At 42.6% G+C, this 22,600-nt stretch overlaps 1 protein-coding gene across 1 annotated transcript in view; it reads right to left on the bottom strand.

The window, feature by feature from the left end:
• The window catches only part of exoc4 (exocyst complex component 4), a 160,597-nt gene that overhangs the window by 16,192 nt on the left and 121,805 nt on the right, over nt 1–22,600 (bottom strand). The window contains exons 12-15 of the mRNA XM_017494424.3: nt 19,860–19,996; nt 17,975–18,130; nt 12,421–12,599; nt 2,411–2,552 (exon numbers count right to left, since the gene is read on the bottom strand). Of these exons, the coding sequence (XP_017349913.1) occupies nt 2,411–2,552; nt 12,421–12,599; nt 17,975–18,130; nt 19,860–19,996 (614 nt within the window). The remainder of the gene's footprint in view (nt 1–2,410; nt 2,553–12,420; nt 12,600–17,974; nt 18,131–19,859; nt 19,997–22,600) is intronic.

The following is a 22,600-nucleotide window of genomic DNA, read 5'->3' on the forward strand; positions in this document are numbered from 1 at the left end:
TTTGTTCAGACAGTCTTTAAGAACGCCGTAAGAAGAACGTATTTGCAGTTCTCGTTCTCGTGGATGGATCGGGAAGCCGTCGCACGGTCGCGATGGACTTAAACGGGAAACACGTCGAGCACATCGCACACGACGCTCATCGCCAAATTCAAAAAGACTGGGAGAGACGTCCACGCACATCTACTGACGAACGTAAAACCCGACGTGACTTTTCGGGACTCCCTGTACGACGAGTCCTGCCCGAGCAGATAAAGCAGAACGTCTACACGTCACATATTCTCGAACCGTTTCTCTTACAGGATGAGACATCACAGCAAGATATCGAGGCAATGGCCAAAACATTTCATTTGTACACATCGCAGTTTTCCACCATGCTGCTCATGCACAGGATTATGGGATACGTAGGACAGAGGAGGATGTTGCTTCATCCCTTCCTGCCTACAAATATAGTGTTTGTTACGTTTTTCTTTTTTCTTTAAACTTATTCATTTTGCAACTATAGAGCATCTGATTAATCTCCAACAAAACAACCGAGAAGATGAGAGCGTGCGCTTTTCCCGCTCGACTTGTGCTGTCCTGACCGAGATAAAGATACGTCCGTAATGACCGTCTCTGGGCTACACCTTCATCGGCCTTGCGTAAAAACACCCCGAGTTTCCGGCGCCATTAAAAAGCTATGAGTGCCGCCATCCTGCCACCAAACCATGAAGCCTCCATCTTCTCCTCCCCTGGCTTAATTTACTCCCGAGCACCGTCAAGGGAAATTTGCTTGATAGGAAAAGTCAATAACGTGTGACACGAGAGCAGGGAGTTATTGTTTCCGAACCATCAAAGAGAAGCATGTAAGCTAATCATTATCAGGACTGCGAAGAAGTGGGGGTAAACAGAGTTGGGTGTAAATGTGCAACAAAAGGAACATTTATTCTCTCTCTCTTTTTTTTTTTTTAATGCAAAAGCTAGCAGGGGTTCGGTTAGCATTATTCAATTTGATTTTACGCGCACGGCGACTTTACCAGTACAACAGAGCATGTTTCTAGAAATCCGGTGGTTTCCTTCATCACCCAGAATGCCCTCCTGATTGAGGAGCCTGTGCTTCTTCTATGGAATGAGATCTTTTAAGCCTGACCAGCCCTCTCACCTCTGTATCTTCTGTACGCTCTGCTCAAACTGATCAAACGGTCACGCTAACACCGCCGCTCGTCATGAACATCTCCGCTACTTCTGCACCGTATCCGTCATTAATACGGCGATGAACGTCGCTGGGAAATGTCCGGCGAGAAAAGAAGCTCTTGCCGTTCTGTTCTGTTTTGTTTTGTAGGAGCTAAAGGCGAAACCTGACCTTTATCACTCATGCGTGAGATCTTGGAAATCATTTCCCCTTCTTAAAATTCCGTTGTTAACTGCGCTAGCATCAGCGCGACACACAACCGCTAGCTCCTCACAGAAACGACGAAAATATCGCATCAAAAAAGAAAGAAAGAAAGAAAGAATTCGGCTCAGGATCGCTAAAACACACAAATCGCAAACATTTCAATACAGTATAGACATATTTAACGCGTTTCGGGATGGAGTTTTCTCTCAGTGACACGAGGCAACCGCGAAGAGAAAAACACTAGAAGCTAGAAATGCACTCACCGTCCACTTTAATAGGAACACCTGTACATTTATGCAGTTCCAATCAGCCAATCACGTTGCAGCAGCACAATGCATAAAATCATGCAGATCTCTCTGAGACTTTAACCGTGGCATGGATGGTTGTTGGTACCAGATGGACTGGTTCGAGTAGTTCGGAAACCTCTGATCTTCCGGGATTTTCACACAAAACGTTCTCAGGAAGTCTATAGTAACTCAATCACTCTTTACAACCGTGCTGAGCACAAGAGCATCTCAGAATGTACAAACCATCAACACTTGAGATGAATGCGCTACAACAGCAGAAGACCAGATTCAGGATCAGGTTCCACGTCGGCCAGCCAAGCAGTTTCTGAAACACTCAATACAGCCCATCTGGTACCACCAACCACGCCACGGTTAACGTCACACAGATCACACGTTTTCTTCCTTCTGATGTTTGACGTGAACGTTAACTGAAGCTCTCGACCTGTACCTGCAGGACTTTACGCATTGTGCTGCTGCCACATGATCTGCATGAATGAGCAGGTGTGCAGGTGTTCCGAATAAAAGTGGACGGTGAGTATATATTCTTTTTTTAAGCTTCCTTATTGTTTTGGACAAGCCTTGTGTCTTAAAGCGGCACACCGTGCTCAACTTTTAGGAAAAAATCCTTAATTAACAACCTAAATTCAATTGAAGTCAACCTAGAACCTGGTTCCAAGATGTTGGTGTTGCTGACGTGACGTGACGTGACGTGACGTGACGTGACTGGCTGATCCCTGAAGGTTGAACCTACCTGACCTCCAGGTGCAGCACGAGCAGGCAGCGGTCAGCGATGTCCTGGAAAGATCTGGCAAGGTCTGAAAGAGTCTGCAGGATGTGCTCCCGATTGCGAGCGCTCTCGCTGCTCGCCTGTGTGTCCGAGCCTGGGGATGCACCTACACACACACACACACACACACAAATTCTCTCAGACCCTAGGCTTCAAAATACTGCACACATTTCAGAAATTGATCCCTTTTCTTTTAAAAAGTGCCAGAGAGGGATGGATAACGGGGCATACTGCACCACAAAGTGCGAGTGTGTGTGTATGTGTGTGTGTGTGTGTGTGTGTGTGTGTGTGTGTGTGTAAATCGACGGCCATAAATTACACCACAGAAGATCAGAGGTAGAGAGACTTTGGCAACACAGCTCAACTAAGCGCCATTTTAGTCAACGAGTCACAGGGATGCACTCGGATGCAGAGTGACTACTAATAGATGTGTGTGTGTGTGTGTGTGTGTGTGTGTGTGTGTGTGTGTGTGTGTGGTAGAAGATCAATGAAACAGAAAGCATGGTATTGGGCCTTGACCAGCTGAACCTATTCGCAGCGTCTCTCCGATCTTTTGAAGGTTTCACACACACACACACACACACACACACACACACACACACACACACACCCACCATCCATAGCACATTTAGCAGATATACGTTTAACAACAGCAACAACAACAAACTGCAAAGCAGATGGTAAATTAAACCAGTTCTTCAGTACACTGCACAAGACTCTGCTGGTTTTACAGTTTTTATTTGAATTGAATGTTAACACTTTGATATCACTTCATATAAAGTGTACAGGTGTGTGCGGGTCAGATTATTTTAAATGCCGAATGAATTCCCCACGCACTCGTATTTGTTGTTATTTAAATCTGAATAAAACTGAAACCAAATCTTTCCACAGTGGCAGAGTGAACGGGTGAAAGAGCGCTTTCTGAGCCGCGGGCTGCGGATCGTCGCAGCTCGAAGAGGACTCCCAACGGAGTCCGGAGTTGAACACGACAGCCGTATGAACTCTTTCTGAACATGAGATGTGCAGACGAGTCTACTCCTTCTTGTTGCTAATTTGTACGCCAGAAAAATCCTTAAAGTTACAACTGTCAATATTTTCCATTCCTTAGTAGAAAATCGTGTAGAAGATCGTTTAAGCCATTGTCTCAGAAAACGTGTATTACGAAACAAACGTTGTTTGTACTTTGACGAGCCTCTTATCAGTCTTCTAGTTAAACACACCTGAACAACCGTACGTTTTGAGGGTGGGGCTTTGTGTACATGAGTAAAAATTGTTAAAAATAATCATTAAAATCACGCACGATGGCTTAGTGGTTAGCACGTTCACCTCACACCTCCAGGGTCGGGGGTTCGATTCCCACCGTGGCCCTGTGTGTGTGTGGAGTTTGCATGTTCTCCCCGTGCTGCGGGGGTTTCCTCCGGGTACTCCGGTTTCCTCCCCCAGTCCAAACACATGCATGGTAGGCTGATTGGCGTGTCCAAAGTGTCTGTAGTGTATGAATGGGTGTGTGAGTGTGTATGTGATTGTGCCCTGTGATGGATTGGCACCCTGTCCAGGGTGTACCCCGCCTTGTGCCCCATGCTCCCTGGGATAGACTCCAGGTTCCCCGTGACCCTGAAGAAGGGGTAAGCGGTAGAACATGGATGGATGGATGAATAATTAAAATCATATTCAACTCCAAACCCTTAACCGTTATAGACCTTTTTTTCCTTTCCCCATAAATCTTACCTAATGCACTGTTCAAGTATACGACTGAATACAGAAACAACCTATTGTAGAAAGATTTGACCTTGCTGTGACCTTGACCTTACATCTGGAATGAAAATTCCATATTATGCCATTACAGTTTTACCAAATCCTTTCTTCTTCTCTGACGTGTTTGTTAAACGAACGCTTTGCAGCTCCTTAACCGTTTAAACTTGATAAAAGAGCCCACTTGGCACAAGCTACTTAATAATAATAAAAATAAAAATAAAAAAAAGTCAATAAAAAAAAGGTTTTCTTTCAATTTAATCACAATTAAAAACATTGTGTTAAGTTGTTTAATTGCCTCGATATATAAACATCAAACATGCTGAGATAGTTAGAAGATATCGTGGGTGGGTCCGAACAGAAATCACTGCAGGAGTGTGTGTGTGTGTGTGTGTGTGTGTGTGTGGCGTTTTCCCAGCACTACTGATAGTAATTTTGATACGATTACAACTATTCATTTTCCATAAGAAATGTCTTGCCGGGTTTCTCATCACTACAGACGCGCGCAGACGTTCGACTTTGCGTGTTTGCTCCTTCGCTAAGTTAATTAAGGAGCTCCTCTTAAAGCAAACTGAAGACAGATAAGGCTCTATTTGACGCGCGGGATTAAAAACACGAGTGATGAAAAGCAAATATCGTATGGGTGTCTGTGTGATTACATATATCGCTCATCCTGGGCTCATGTGGGAACAACCTCCGAGTCCTGAACAGACAGCAGGCTTCACGAGAGTCCGCTATTAACCCCGCTACAGCGTCCTTTTGTTTTTGTCGACGCTCAGGCTGTAACGGGCGGAAAAAAAAAAAAAAAAAAAAAAAAGATCAACGTGCCGTCGAGCTTTTCATTAACGAACGCTTTTCAATAACCGTATTGTATTTACATAGTACACAAACCCGTTCCTGCGAGATTTAACGCTGAATACTTCATAATCCATACTCTAATATGCAGTAAAGAAATATTGTTAGAAATAAATAAATAAATAAATAAATAAATAAAACAATCATCAATATCTCATGAATAATCTCTAGCTTCGGTTTAGACGTGATAAAAGCTCCCTATTTTTACTCGCATCTCAAAATCACTGGCTTCATCTACACACACACACACACACACACACACAAATAAACTTTATATACACACCTCTCTAATTAGAGGGAGGGATTAATCACGCGACTAAACGACTAAATGATACAATTTTTAAAAACTTTAGTGTTTTATTCCTCTTCCACCACAGCAATTTGCTCATTATTACAACATTTCATCCAAATGACATCGTGTCATACTTTTTGTCCAGTTCTATTTACATTTATACCATGGTCTGTCTGAATACCCGATTCTGATTGCGTGCGTTCAAACCGTATCACGCACAGGTAGTTCGGTCAGTTTAATCGCCGATCTAAATGAATGCGCTGTCTATACGCAGCTGTAACCATAGTAACATACAGTTACACTCACAGCTTCATTATTAGTGGAGACGCGGCACAGACGCAGGTAACTCACACATGTACGGTCTCTCTCTCTCTCTCTCTAATAACTATTTACGATCATTCATTCAAATAAATGTCATCGAATCGCACTACTTTATCTCTGTGTATGATTTAGAGCGGGCAGAATTATAGATCTAAAGACGCGTATATAAAATAACTGACCGCTATTTCTATCCTTTCAGTCACGTTTTGCGCTGCAAACATCAATGACGGCTTTAACTCATCGCTGCCGCGGTATACTCCACGGCTAGGTGTGCAGTACGCCATTTTAACGCAGGTTCTTGTCCTCCACGCCGTGCATTAAAATTGGGTAATGCACACCTAGCCGTGGATCATCCCTCACTTAATCAAATGAAACGAGTTAGTAGCTCTTTTTACCAATTACATTACAGCAGCTAAACATTCCTTCCATCATTAGCCGCTTTTCTTTTTCTCGTTGTCGAAGTTAATACGATAGAAACAAACAAACAAAATGCACGTGGCAGCGTGGGTGTGGTCGAGCGTCGGCTGTGGACGGAGAGGAGGAGGGGCGAACCGGCAAGTAACGTGTGATGATTCTCACCTGTATCTCATTACAGTCAGTCTACTGATTTACATATCTTTGCGCTTTCAGTGTAACCCGTATTAGAGAGTGAACGCTGAATAAACGCGAACCCGGAGCTCAGGTAACATTCGGCCTGTTCCCAGAGTCCTCCTCCACGCCCTCACACGCCGGGGTTCTACAGCGCAGTTCGCCACGTTGCTGAAAAAAACCCACAGACTTCAACTTACAGTTTAAAGGTACAGCATTACCTCCGACACTGGAGACTCCTTCCAGAAACGTTTAACAAAACACCGTTACTATAGAAACGATAACCTATTAGAAGAAGAGCATTAACATAACCGTGTGATTTGTATTTGCACCACTGTCAGAGCCGCTGCTATAGAAAATCAATATCGGAGGTCTGCTCATGAATATTAATGACTAGTGGGCGGCGGTCACGCTGTGAGTTGGAGACGCAGAGAAAAGCAATTCTACAAAATAAAATTAAAAAAAAAAACAACATATACACAACCCCGATTCCAAAAAAGTTGGGACGCTGTGTAAAATGTAAATAAAAACAGAATGCAATGATTTAATTTTGCAGCCTACTTAGCTGCAAAATGTTCCTCCAGCTGTTTCTGTTTACTAATGGGTAATTTTCCAGCCTTTCGTTGCCCCCGTCCCAACTTTTTTGAGATGTGCTGCGGCCATCAACATCAAATTCAAAATGACCCTATTTTTTTTCCTTAAAATGGTACACTTTCCTCAGTTTAAACACCTGATATGTTTTCTATGCTCTACTGCGAATAACATATGGATTTACGAGATTTGCAGATCATCGCGTTCGGTTTTTATTTACATTTTACACAGCGTCCCGACTTTTTTGGAATTGGGGTTGTAATATAAACTAGGCAAGATTTTCAGAGTAGAAATCGGTTGGGGTGAAAATGTACTCATTTTATGCCCTGATGTAAGTAATACCAAGAGATATCTTTCTGATTTAAAACAGAAGAATAAAACGGGCGCATGTTTATACAGGACCGAAATAAACTGTAATTAGACTGAGAAAGCAGAATTTGAATTTTATTTATTTTTATTTATTTTTACAGAGATATGCATAGTGAAGACGGCCATGTCTGTTCTGGTTATTATAGTTCACAGTTCTGGACTGCAGCCACGTACACGCCGTCTTAAGCAAAAAAAAAAAAAACAACTAATTGGATGCAAAAGCAATCTGCAATTAACCCTGAAATGTGGGTTACACGGTTTAAGTTTGGAAGTGTGAACACGTGCATTAAGCTGCAGTTTCACGTGTGTGTGTGTGTGTGTGTGTGTGTTTGGCTAGCGAGCCGCTTGCATCTCAAATCTTGGCATGAAAAGCATTCTCTGATCCATCATCATCATCATCATATACTGATACAGTCATGTGTGTTAACACACGTGTGTGTGTGTGTGGACATATTCGCTCTGTTGAAACCCTGTTTGCGTGAGTGTGTGTGTGTGTGTGTGTGTGTGTGTGTGTGTGTGTGTGTGTGTGTGTGTGTGAGTGTGTGCGCCTCCTGCTGGGAGATCACAGAGCAATGGAAGCACCCCTTTTTCCTCCCTCAAAGACCGTCCCACTTTGATGATGCGATCAAGCCTGCGCCGCATGGAGCCGCCAATTTGGAGCAGCGAACGCACCGCCATCTCCCTCCAGACTGGCACGTACACGTACAGTGAGAGTTACTCTTTTTCCCTCTCCTTCGAGTTCAATGCTTTTTTTGTACGTCACTTTAAAAAAAAAAAAAAGTTTTTATTTTTTTTTGTCTGTGTTAGGAGTTTATTCATTTGTTTTGAAATCGTATCCTGCCGGAGCGTCTGTCTTTACCATCTGTGGGAAGGAAGACCCTCGTAAAGAGAGCAGCAGAGTGTTAAAGAAGTGACGAGTGCTTTCTGAAATTCTCCATGATGCGATATAATCCGGTTATAAATATCTCTCTGCCTTCTGAAATGTCGATGAGGATCCGTTTAACCGAAAGTTGGCACTGAAACTTTGAAATATATATATATATATATATATATATATATATATATATATATATATATATATATATATATATATTTATTTATTGTGCTTGTTTATAGCAAGTGTTACATGTTGGAGGAGTACCAATCACTCGTCTTAGAGTTTATCTTCATCTTAAAGCACTAATTACTTTCACTGCTGCTTTGGCACTCAGACAGACTCGCGTCCTGAACGTTAGACAAGGGGGGAGGGGTGTCCAGGCTGCTTGCAGGCTTTTCATACAGAGAAACTTTTTCACACTTATACAAAGTCTGCATTCAGGACTGATTCTGGACTTGTTCGGGTGTGGGGTTGGTTACCTTGTTACCCAGGTGTGTCCTGTTAGACCGATTGTTTAAACAATAAATAGCTCTGAACATCTACTCTTGGTTTTCGTTTACAGTTTCACCTGTGAATACTGCATTTGTTCTTAAAAAGGATAAGCCAACATGAAGACTAAAGAGCTGTCTATGGGAGAAAAGTAAGCCATTCTGAAGCTGAGAAAAGACGGATCACAAACACTGGACAAAGCCGATGCAATAATTTGGAATCTCTTGAAAAAGAAAGAAGACACTGGTGTATTGAACGGCAGACACCGAATGGATCGGCCAAGGAAACAACAGCAGCTGATGACAGAAACATTGTGAGAGCTGTGAAGCAAAACCCCCAAAACAAGTCAGTGACATCAACAAAAAACCTCCACAGGGCAGCGGTGAAGGTATCACAAGAGGGGGTTGTATCATTAAGGTGTTCCATCTCCTTCACTGAGCATGATAACCCTCTCCCGACCATCAGGAAACTCCAAACAGAAAGTAATGTGACGAGATGAAACAATCACGTTACCCGGCATGCGTTTAGCTTGTGGACCACACCAGGGTTCGCACCATTTTCAAAAGAACCACGGATCAGTTCTCTGGTCCACTCCTGGACTCGCACTCCACCAAACGTACTGAACACTCCGGTTAAACGGCACAGAGTCCGGGGGGCTTGGGGACTAGCCAGAGTGCTTTAAGAAGGGCTAAGCCCCTAAAGAACTAAAGACAAGGCTTTAACTCTTCTTATGTCACGAAATCAGCAAAAAGTTCCTTCAAACATAAAATAATTCTGACCTCTGCAGCCTGAACTGGTGCTAATCCCACAGCAAGAGCGAAAGAAAGCAAGAGACCGAGACACAGAGAGAGAGAGAGAGAGAGAGACTCATGAATTATGCATGAGCTCATCTGAGAGTGTTGATTATTCATCTACAGTAACAGCACTAACATCTGCAGAAGGAGAGCACAGCACTGCTGGCTCATGACCTCTGACCTTTGCTCTGTGCCTCCATGGCTACAGCTCAGCGACTCGGCCCTCGGGGCGACCAGGAAGGAAGAAAAAAAAAGAAAAGTGAGTGAGGCAATCATTTAAGGTTAAGACAAACTGTGCATCTCTTTGTGTGTGTGTGTGTGTGTTTGTGTGCATATATTATCTTAATATAGCACTGAAGGCAGTACAAGATGCACATTACTTGACCTCCAATTTCTTTACACAGCACTAAAGGCTACAGAGCTGCAGCGCGCTGCATTTGTTTACTCTTATAAAACGGGTCTCCAGAGACGCATACAAAACACGAGCTAGTCTTAATTAAGGTGCACCGCTAAAGCTCAGGACCATTAAAGTCTGCGAATAGGGAGGGGAAAGAAAGAAAAAAAAGCCTGGTGGTGTCTCTCACACACACACACACACACTCAAAAGCTAGCATTAACTCGTCTCCATGATGTTAACTCGACTTCTAAATGTCATTCACAGTCAACGTTATTAGCATTTTAAGTGAAGTAGCCCTAAAGGCTCTTTACAGAAGTTATAGATCATTCTTATTTCTATCATTTATATACTTCCAAAACAGAAATATTGATCCCGAAGCCGAATCGAACTGTATCATAGTGTAGCAGATACGGTGATTTTGTTACACATGGAATCATTGATTTATGAACCAGATGAGGATGGCTTCCCTTTTGAGTCATGTCACCACATGGAGTTTTTCCTCGCCACCTTCGCCTCCGCATCGCTCATTAGGGATACATTCACATAATTAAAATCCATATCCTGTGTTTATATGTTTCTGTTTCACGACCGCCACCACGATGGCCGCCAGGACCGCCGCCACAACCACACCCACCTCCAGATATCATATTTTAACAGATTCAACGACACAATCAAATATTGCTCGTTGCCTTATGAATCGAGTCATATTGTATCATAGCAGATTGAATCGTTTTCTTATGAATCAAGTCATGTCGTATCGTAGCAGATTGAATCGTTTTCTTATTAATCAAGTCATATCGTATAGTAGCACATTGAATCATTTTCTTATGAATCGAGTCATTTCGTATCATAGCAGATTGAATAGTTTTCTTACGAATCGAGTCATATCGTACCAGACTGAATCGTTTTCTTACGAATTGAGTCATATTGTATCGTAGCAGATTGAATCGTTTTCTTACGTATCGAGTCATATCGTACCAGACTGAATCGTTTTCTTACGAATTGAGTCATATTGTATCGTAGCAGATTGAATCGTTTTCTTATGAATCAAGTCATATCGTATAGTAGCACATTGAATCATTTTCTTATGAATCGAGTCATTTCGTATCATAGCAGATTGAATAGTTTTCTTACGAATCGAGTCATATCGTACCAGATTGAATCGTTTTCTTACGAATTGAGTCGTATTGTATCGTAGCAGATTGAATCGTTTTCTTACGTATCGAGTCATATCGTACCAGACTGAATCGTTTTCTTACGAATTGAGTCATATTGTATCGTAGCAGATTGAATCGTTTTCTTACGAATCGAGTCATATCGTAGCAGATTGAATCGTTTTCTTACTAATCAAGTCACATTGTATCGTAGCAGATTGAATCGTTTTCTTACGACTCGAGTCATATTGTATCGTAGCAGATTGAATAGTTTTCTTATGAATCGAGTCATATTGTATCGTAGCAGATTGAATCAATTTCTTATGAATGGAGTCATATCGTATCGTATCCTGTGGAAGCTTGAGGTTTACACCCTGCTATGCTAACTATACTGCTCTATGTCCCTCTATTTCAGTAGTATAGGCTATTTCATGTAGATTCATATGCATATTTTGGTTAAAAAAATTTAATTGAACTGTGCCTTTTCCATTCAACAAGTTCACGCGTAAAGAACAAATCTTTGTCTGTAAGAACAGCTCTGAATGTGAGAGATGTCATGGAGAAGAAGTGGCTTTTCTTCCAAGAATGAACATCAAAAACACTCGGCAGTAAAATTGCCTTTCTTACTGAACAAAAAGACACACAGACAGCTGAGCAGGCTACAGGTGACCGAATGCCGCCACTCGGGTGGTCCAATAATATCTCTCCTCGGTGAGACCTGCTCTCTGCCTATCTCTCCCGTGTTTCATTCCATCTTTCGCTCCTTCAAGGTCACCTGAGAGGAAAAGAAGTCTTTCCCCATTCGCTGCACTCCAAAGTGAGCATGGAGAAGCTCCTTAATCTTGCCCACATTACACTGGCGAGCGTGTATGAAGCTGCAAGACAAGGAGGCGAGAAAATGACTTGTTCATACCTGACTGGCTCTGTAATATAAAATCCAATTTGGGTAAGGAGTGCGGCTGGGTGGGAGGGGTGCGGAAGGGGGCTTTAGAAGGGGAAAGATAAGGGTTTTTCCCGTCGCCGACGGTCCCATCAGCTCGGCAAACACTAAATAATGAACAATACTGAGGCTGTCCCGCCATGATAAAACACTCCATTACTGGCAGTGCGCAGAATTAATGATAATTATGCCACGTCCTCCACGCTCCTCTTATTGAATTTTTATCTACTTCTGGAGCAAGGCTCTCTGGAGCACTGTTTGCCCCCCCATCCTAAAAAAAGAGAGAAAATAACAATAGATTTAAAAAAAAAAAAAAAAGAAAGAAAGAAAAAGTTAATTTACTATTTTCAGGGACAGTAGAAAGCCACAGTGATGTAAGTCGAAGCAGAGTGATCTCTGAGAGGAAATGTGCAACGTGGAGTATAGTAATTACTGTACAGACGACCAACATTATAATCCCCCTCCCCTCCCCCCAACACACACACACACACACACACACACACACACACACACACACACACACACACACACACACACACACACACACACACTTACTGGAGCTTTGGGGCAGGCTGGAGAAGAAGCCTTTGAGGCAAACAGCCAGCCACTCCATGCTCTCTTGCAGGTTAGCCAGAGCCTTCAGGTCACTGACATCCCGAAGAATCTCGTTCTGAGGAATCAGCTTGTCTCCCAGGTTCCCCGTCAGCACCTCGGACTCCTTAGCAAACGCCGCCCTGAGAGAGAGAGAGAGAGAGAGAGAGAGAGAGAGAGAAACATGTTGATTAGAGACGCTTTTCCTCTACCTCTCGTATCATCTGTACATCCAACACCCCAAATCAAGTGAGGTCTGAAGTTAGGGATCTCGATAGGGACCGCTAGTGATCTCAAACACAGTAAACAGAAGAGAAGAGATGAAAGAAGAGCGCAGGGAAGGAATTGAGATAATAAGAAACAGGTGAGAAGAAGAACCAAGACAGGACCAAAAAAAAACAAAAAACACCACACACAGACGAGAAGAAAAAGGTGAAGAACGGAAACCAGAGAAAGAGGAAAGGAGAGGAACCAAAACAGGAAAGGAGAGAGGAGACATGAAAAAAAGAAGAAAAGGAAAGAGAGAAAATAACTGGAAAGAGTTGAACAAAAGGAGAGGAAACATCGGGGCAGACGAAATGAAACGAATGAAGAGGAAAGGAAATGAATGATGAGGAAAGGAGATGATGAACGGTGAGGAGAGGAAACAACATCGGAGGAAAGAAAAGGGAAAAAGAGAAAAAGGAAAACACACTAAATGATAAAAAAACAACAACAGGTGAGTAGAGGACGCAAGATGAGAGGAGGAGAAACCAAAAACCTAGTAAAGGAGACGGTAAAAGAGAAACAGTGACAGGAAAAAACGAAAATGTAAAAGAAACAGTAAAGGAAATACTAAAGCAAACAGGAGAGCAGGTGGAAAGAGTGAGTGGAAAGAAAAAAGGAGAAGAAGCAGTAAATGGAAAAGGAGAGGTGAAGACAAAGTACATGAGACAAGAGTGGACACAGGTGAGTGGAGAGATAACAGGAAGCAGTAATGGAAATAAAGGAAACAGAAAAGGACAGAGTAAAGGAACGGAAACAGAAGAGAAGAGAGAGTAAAGGAAACAGAAGAGGACAGGAGTGGAGAGTGGAGAGGAGACAGTAAAAGACGAGAGGAGAGAAGAAAGGCAGAGGAGACACTGTGATAACAATCTCACGCTCCTTTAAACACAAGATGGCTGGTTTCACCTTCTTAAATGGAGCATGTCAAATAGACAAAGCACAAAGTTTGTCAAGGAAGACACTACACGAGCTAAACGCAGGGGGAAAGAAGATCAGACGGACTGTGGCCTTGGTTTTTACATAAAACAACATGACGAGAGCTTTTAAAAAGGAGAAGGCAGTCATTTCTCTGTAAATAAAACAATCCATGTGTATTAAATGAAGCTTCATTAATGAGGTCTTTATGGCTTTGAGTAACGCTGCCTTGGTCTGGTTTTTTCCCTGATGACACTGTCACAAGGGTTTAAATAATAAAGCCCTTCTGCCCGCTCTGTCTGTGTTTAGCATCAACAGCTGAGACGGTTTGTTGTTGTCCACACGGTCAGTTCAATTACCGCGCTTACGCTTTCAGGCCTGCAGAAGGAGAACGCACGTCTAAAGCAATTTTGATTGAAAAACAGACCTGATGCCCCTCTCTGTATGCACCGGGAGATTTCTCACAGAGACTTTTATTTCAAGTTTATTTCTCAATGCCAGTGTATACTGACGGTGGACGTTTTTGAGCACTTTCTGCTTTATTACAGTTTAATCTCCATTAGTGCCAGGGACAAGACAATAAAAGGTGCAGAAGGGCAATTAAATATTATACGAACGTTCCACCAAAGACCCACAGCTCTGTACTTAACGACATAGTAACTGGCAAAATCTCAGTGACTCTAAATTAGCGCTTTATTGAGTGTAGGTACGGGTTGGAGACCAAACCATCTAAGCCTGGGACCTATATATATTTATATATCCACCTATATTTGAGATTTACACCTCATGCTTCTGTAGGATCAGGATTTCTCGCAAACTCCGAGAGCATGACAAAGCCATGCTAGACTAAATCAGGATAAATCTACAGATAAAACACTCTAAGAGACACAAACAAGTCATAATGTTAAAACCAAGGGCTGGGATATATTAAGCAGCAAGTGATCAGGTCTCACAGTCGACGTGGTGGAAGCAGGAAAAATGGGAAAGTGTAAGCATATTTGACAAGTCTGATCCATTTAGGTCCGATCTTACAACTTACAGGACTTAAAGGATCTGCTGCTAACGTCTTAGTGCCAGATGCCACAGCACACCCTCAGAGATCTTGTGGAGTCCGTACTTAGTTCATCGGATCAGAGCTGTTTTGGCGGCACAAGGAGGACCTACACAATATTAGTCAGGTGGTTTAAATGTTATGGCTCATGTGTGCATCCTCAAAGTGCATCTATTATGGTTTTTCAAATATTACGCCACATGTAGTGTGTTATATACGTCGCTGTTTGTGAATGTAAAAAGTCTGCAGAGTTTCAAAAATCAAAGCGCACGACAAACGGAGTTAATGACTCACAAAAGAAGGAATCGATTCTGAACAACTGAAACGAGTCGTCAGTGATTCCAGACTTTACTTCCTGTACTAACCTACGTAGGTTTGTAACAAATAACCCCTCCTCTGTTCTTCATCGGCCGCTCGCTGACAGCGGTAGACCAATCACGACAGACTGGGACGTCTGTCCAATCAGAGCAGAGCATTCTCTCTGAAAGGAGGAGTTTAGAATGAATCCTTTAGAACGGATCATTTAACGAGTCGTTTGTGACGTTGGGGGAAAAAGGTAACGTTAAAGTGTTTTTGACCTCGGATGCGTGTAAATCTATTGTATGAGACCTTTAAAACAAAATTAGGAACGTTTCAAACCCATAATAGGTGCGCTTTAATGCTTATTCTAACACCTTGGATTTAAAAACGTGGTACTGAATCCATGACAATACGGCGCGTGTGTTAAACAGGAGAGTACGGGCGTACTGTAAGCACTGAAAGAGGGAAAAGATGTATATCAAAGTGCCACTCCCGTATAAATCCTACCTGATACGTAATTGAAACTCTGTGATTAAAGTGCGTACTGTATATATACACACACACACACACACACTCCAGGAACAGTAACGCTCACATGTCAAGAGAATTCCAGCACTGCAATTACGGCAAAGCAACAAAGAAGTGAAGGAAAGATGTGTTTGAGTATTGCCTTGTCTCGTGATGGAGTTTAAAGCGGACAAGACGAACCTTTTCAGCCTCTCATAATAACAACTCCGTGTAGACAGCAGAGGCACTCATTATGCAAATTCACACAGTTTTCCATTATATCCTGTTTGAAAAATGCAGAAATCTGCCTGACTGTCACCTCGCCACAGTTTATGTCACCTGTGTGGGCTGCATATGTTTATGCAAATAGAGGAGTTGCTACTGTATTTGAATAGATTTACATCTCAGGAGCTTATTATTGAAATATGCAATATGTTGTTCGAGCACCTTGCGCGGTATGCACAGCACTGTTTTCCCCTCATGTATATTTTACTCTGTGGCCTTTGTAAGTTGTTTAACTTAAGTTTAACTTAAAGTGGACTTGGGTGGCTTCGCTGCTGGGCAGTGAAGTTTACTAGAGTGACACGGCAGGCAGCGCGACGCTACGGTGTAGTTAATAGCCAAGAAAATCTGTTTGCGTAAACAGTACAGTCAAGATTCTCATTACGTGGAGAACAAATGAGCTACAAAAAGGCAAACCTGCTTCCCTCGGTGTCGGTGATTACAGAGACAGCAGGCGAGACATACAGTCCACTCTGATACTATTGGAACGGCAAGGTACACCGAAAACAATTGGGTTTGAGATCAAAAGATGGATATGAGAAGAGAGTTTAGAACTGCAGCTTTTATTTCCCTGGTGTTTATATTTATATATTTTTAGGAAAACAAGTATATTAGAACATGTGACTGACTGACCGGTGTTTGTTGTTACCCAGGTGTATCCTGTTAAACAATAAATAGATTCAGGAGCAGAAATATAGAGGTCGTGCTACAAGATGCAAACCACTCATCAGAAGTACGAATCTGGAAAGTCGGACTGGAATTCGCAGAGAAATACAGAGATGATCCACAAAAGCTCTCGGACAAAGATGAACCTCTATCAAAGTGATAGAAAGGCCAAAGTGTGGAGAAAGAAAGGATCTGCTCATGATCCAAAACATACGAGCTCATCTGTGAAGCATGGTGGAGGTAGCATCATGGCGTGGGGTTGCATGGCTGCTTCTGGAACATTCTCACTCATCTTTATTGATGATGGAACTCATGATGGTAGCAGCAGAATGAATTCAGACGTTTACAGGAACATTTTGTCTGACAATTTACAGAGAAATGCATCCTAATTAACCAGTAGGAGCTTCATCGTGCTGTAAGACAACAATCCAAAACACACTGGCAACTCAATAAAGGACTTCATCAGGGGGGAAAGTGGAAGGTTTTAGACTGGACAAGTCGATCACCAGACCTTAACCCAAATGAGCAGCATTTCACCTCCTGAAGACTCCCCCTCCTTACATCTAGATATAAACACCAGGAAATAAAAGCTGAAATCCTAAACTCCCGTCTCATATCCATCTTTTGATCTCAAACCTAAATGCCTTCAGTGTCCAGCACAAACAAATCCATTGGCCTCACTGTTCAATAATTTCATAGGGGACTATGTATTGATTTAAGCAATGATAAAAATTTCTATACTATATAATACGTGAAATACAGTAGAAGCTGCAAGCAAGAGAGCCTGTAATCACACCTCATCAAGCTGTAGTTAAAGGAAACTACACCCTGAAATATTCTATACTCTCATTCTATACATTTAAACGCAGACATAGTGGAGATATTCGTGAAAACTTTGGACTGCAGGGCAGCTGTACAAGTTACGACAGACTCTCGGCTCGGCTGGGTAGCGATCTAGGAGATGACGAGTGTGAAGTTGAAGCTTTGGAAGCTGATCTGTTTCAGCAGCATGCACAGATGAGGAAGGGCTGGACAGACAAGAAGAAGAAGAACAAGAGGAAAGAAGAGGAAGAAATAGAAGAAGAAGAAGAAGAAGAAGAAGAAGAAGAGGGGGAATAGTAGAAGAAGAAGAAGAAGAAATAGAAATAGAAGAAGGAGAAATAGAAAAAGAAGAAGAAGAAGACTATTTGTCAGATATACATTATAGCAGAGTGAAATTCTTTTCTTCAGCATATCCCGGCTTGTAAGGAAGTCGCATCGCTCTCTTTAGGTAGAGAAAGCCAGGGTTAAATCTCAGATGGCATTGTGGGTCATGCAGAAAACATTTAAACAGATACTAGGATGTGTAGCTTATTTATACAGACAGATATACATACACAGAAGGATACAGTTTTTCCTCCAAGGATTTGATTCATACACACACTATACATACATTCTCATTTATGACACACTAAACAGTACAATGATCCACAGGTGTGTGTGTGTGTGTGTGTGTGTGTGTGTGTGTGTGTGTGTGTGTGTGTGTGTTCTCACCGTGTAAAGTCCTCCTCGTCCTCTCTTTTCTGGCGCAGCTGTCTGGGTTGAGTCATGTTGGCCCAGTTGGGTAGAGACTGCAGCAGGCGGCTGATGTCCTCGTCTTTAGCCCAAGAGGCGCTGATGGTCAGCTTTTCCTCGCACTGCACTACACTTCTGCAACACACACACACACACACACACACACACACACACACACACACACACACTGATTACACACTCAGTACATCAATAATGAAGCTACACGCAGAATCATGTGCAGCAAACTTGTACACTTGTGACTTTACATCATCGCATTTCATATTTCAGCATTTATTGTTGTTGTTAAGAATGAGATTCTGTTAGAGGAGAAATGACTGGTGTTTTTATCCTTTTAATTTTTATCCGTTCTGGACGGAAAATACTTTTCAGCTTTTAAGGTATTTACTAGAGGTGCACCGATGTATCGGCCAATAAAGGTCATTTTTCACGCTTAAAAACATCCGATGATCAGGGCCGATTATATCCTGTCAATCAAAAGAGGGCGGGAAAACACATCGTATTCGTGCTGTGTGTAAAGAAGATGTCTCTTGTGTGGAATGACGACAAAACTGCAGGGTGTAATCTCTGTAATCTCTGCACTGATAAAATTTGACACCGGACGCTGCAGCAGTGAAGCGCGAGTTTCGGCGTCGAGTCGAAATGATTTTTTTTGCCGAGCTGCTCGCGCTGAATTAAAGGGCCAGTACACTGTTGAAAGACTGAAATGAAGATGAGTTGACAAAAAAGTATATATTGCACAGAAAAATATATTTGTAGAGTAGTGTATTTCATATCCAGTTAATGTTAATATATAAAAAAGCGTATATTATATATTACCAGTTAGATGTTCGGTGATGAAGTAGAAATGCTTGTGTTTGTGGAGAGTGAATGTGAGACCAACAGGAGGTTTTTTACAATTCAGTCAATGTTCATATGAATGAATAACATTCAATAAGTTAATAATCTTACTTTAATCTTCAGAATTGAGTTCATGTTAATTAGACTAATGTGTTTTCTGTTGATGAGACCAGTTACTGTGAAACAACTTGCTGAAATGGAGAGAATAAAGTTTTTATTTGCATTTCTTTCAGAATTGTGGAATTTATTATTACTCATTTAAAAGATGGTATAAAAGGCAGAGGTATCGGTATCGGTTATCGGTATCGGCCGATATCACTCTGAATAATCGGTTATCGAAATCGGCTGAGAAATGTAATATCGGTGCGTCTCTAGTATGTACTGAATTACTGGATGGGTGGTGGGATGGACATCATAGTGTTTAATAGGATATTTGTCGGACACTTGGCGAAGACACAGCACTTTCGCTTGATAGAAAAGAAGGTGGAAAAATAAAATCTTGCGCGGTTATTCCCAGGAAATGGCTTTTAATATTTCTCCCAGTAGAAAACGAGCTATAAGTTATATAATGCGATTGAGAATGTGTGCATGTTATGTTTTTATGTGTAGGTTTTATTGAGCTCTGTGTCTCAGGTGTTGTTTTATGTAGCACCGTGGTCCTGGAGGAACGCTGTTTCGTTTCACTCTGTACTGTACCAGCTTTGGATGGTTGAAATGACAATAAAGCCACTTGACTTGACATACTCTCGCTGTGCGTTCAGTAATGACATTTGGATGATGTTTTTACCTGACACGGAAATCATTTTAAACTTCCCAACACGAGCCGTGCGATTACCGAGCTCAAAGCGCCGACTGCGTGCACGTTCGCCTCGCTGAACCATTACAAGAGTGATTATAAAGCCATTATGAATTGAAATGGTCACAGCTTAGTCTTGTGTCTAAGAGTAATTAAGGTGGTACACGAGATGCTATAAATCAGGAAGATTGTGTATTATTAACATATTACCTGTAGGCAGTGTTGCAGATTTCTTTGTACTCTTTGAGTTTGTCACAGACCATCTCCAGGAACTGGTTAGAGTAAGCACTGAGGTCCTGCATGAGACTCATCAGATCCTGGATGGACTTCTCTACGATCACAGTGCTCTGGAAAAACACAAACACACACTGATTGGCGACTGAACCGTGCCATACCGAAGTACCTGGGCTGAATTTGGTTCCCCTTCTTGCCCAGGCACCAGGACTGAGGAGCCAAGACAGGTGGGTGGAGCTACAAAGAGCACAGACCATTAAAGTCAAAAATCAACTGTTGTCAGGTAAAAATCAACATTTTATCACAATTTAATTGATTTCCCATAATGTTACTTTATCAATTTTACATTCTTGCACGTGATCCATGTAAAACTCCAGCATCTTCGTGTTAGACAGGGTTGCAAATGGCTTCTTATGTACCGTGTTTGTTCCCTACATAGTGTATAGTATAATGCTGTACTACATGGACAGGAGTTTGGCACGCTTGGCTTTGCTTGGATTGCTTCCCGCTTTTAAACAAGCTCAGTGCGTTTTAATAGCTCACCCTGTGCGGGAGCCGCTTTGCAAATTTCACACAACCTCCAGAGAAGGTATGAAGTATGAGAAGACGTATGTGAAGAGAAATGCTCCAGGTACTAGACTTGGCTTGGTAATTAGTCCAAAACCCAGTACAATTCATATCCCTTTTGGGTCACACGATCTCATGGATAAAAGCTAGAAATATATATTTTTTTATTTGGTTTGGGCTGATCAGCAAAACCATGCCCCTGTCACATGTACACACAAGAATTAGCAATTATAAGCAATTCACTTTTACCAATAGCCACTGATACAAAGCAGCTTTACTGAAATCTGCATGTATACTTAGATCCCTAACAAACCAACCAACCAGAGGCCAGAGTGACACAGAAAAACTCTGAGGAAGAAACCTTGAGAGGAACCGAAAGGAATCCGTCCTCTTCTGGGTGACTATCTTTATGATTCCATCAGAAGTGCTTATGTAATAATAATAATAATAATAATAATAATAATACTTTAGATTCATATAGCGCTTTTCCAGACACTCAAAGCGCTTTACATAGTATAGGGGGGGGAGGGTGAAGAGGAGAGAGTGATGTAGCCATTTCAGGGATGAAGATGATAGAAAAGGGCCAGTGGAGGAATTTCGCCAGGACCCCGGGGTTATACTCCTACTCTTTTACGATAAGTGTCCTGGGATTTTTAAAGATCACAGAGAGTCAGGACCTCCGTTTAACGTCTCATCCAAAAGACAGTGCTGCTTTTACAGTATAGTGTCCCCGTCACTGTACTGGAGCATTAGACCACACGGACCACAGGGTGAGCGCCCCCTGCTGGTCTCACTAATACCACTTCGAGCAGCAACCTTAGGTTTCCCCAGGAGGTCACCCATCCAGGTACCTGCCAGGCTCAACCCTGCTTAGCATCAGTGGGGACTGCAGGGAGATATGGCTCTGGCTAGTTTGGCTGGAATTGGAGGTACAGGATCGTGGAAGATTATACACTGAAGTGGGAAGTGCAGCTCACCGTACATGGTATCCATATAGGCCCATTATATCACAGACATGAAAAATGATCAAGTGATCAATTGTACTCTTCAAACCTTTTAAACTCAATTTTCTCTGAAACTGCTCAGGAGGTATTGATTACAGTAGGTTGGTATTGTCTGTGATGCATCGGCAGAAGCCTTTAGTTAAAGTCATTTTCAGCTGCACAAAATGGAAGCACTGTGAATGACAGTTCGGTCATTTTCTGTAGATGGGGCTGCACGTCAGTCACCGCATACGCAATGAGCAAACACTTCGAGTGCTCTAGAAATGGAACACAATCAGGCCTCGCATTCACCTGCCAGAGCCTGATGCCATCACTGGAGTGGCTGTCATTGATTCGCATGCATGTGCTGGAGGAAGGTCGACATAAAACAGTAATGCATGCCGTGAGCACACGAGGGTAAGGATGGCTGCCGTTACAGATTAGCCACAGCGCTGGAACTAATGGACAAAACGCAGCATGGCGGAACCATTCATTCATCCATCCATCCATCCTTCTATCCGTCTCATCAGGTCCGTTCTATGTCCAACCTTTCTGTCTCTTGTCTCCGACATATCCTCGCTGCTGGAGCATCGAGTGCCATTTTGGCACAGTGTAATGGATCACAGCCAAGACAGAAGCATCGCATGTGGCGAGATGACACGCACTCGATGTTGTTAGCGCTGCCTGTAGTGTGAACGACAAGAGGAATTAAAGATGCGCACCCAGAAGTAGAAGTGTATGTTCGAAACCTGAGAAAAGTTTGCGAGTGTCCAGGCGTCCGTGCTGGGACCCTATAGTACACCCCAACCAGCAGGGGGAAGCAGCGTCCTTAGTAATACGGTACTTCATTTCCAATCTGTTCTACATATCAATGTGCTCTGCTAGCAGCTCTGCAGCTCTGAGGAGTACAAGGGGGGGGGGGGGGGGGGGGGAGTAATGATCCATGACTGCAGCTGAACACGGGGTTTTGTGTCAGCCTGTGACAGCGGGGGACTACTGACAGGCAACTCCATGGCCTCACTGGAACGACTCCATCACCACACCACCACACAGTTCTGCACACAGTGTGCGAGTGTGTGTGTGTGTGTTTGTGGAATAGCCAAACTCGGCAGATATCTCAACTTGAAATAATCAAGAAGAGCGCTTGGTCAGCTCGGCCAGCATCGT

Source organism: Ictalurus punctatus, chromosome 19 (genome assembly GCF_001660625.3).
Source record: "Ictalurus punctatus breed USDA103 chromosome 19, Coco_2.0, whole genome shotgun sequence".
Taxonomy (NCBI): domain Eukaryota; kingdom Metazoa; phylum Chordata; class Actinopteri; order Siluriformes; family Ictaluridae; genus Ictalurus; species Ictalurus punctatus.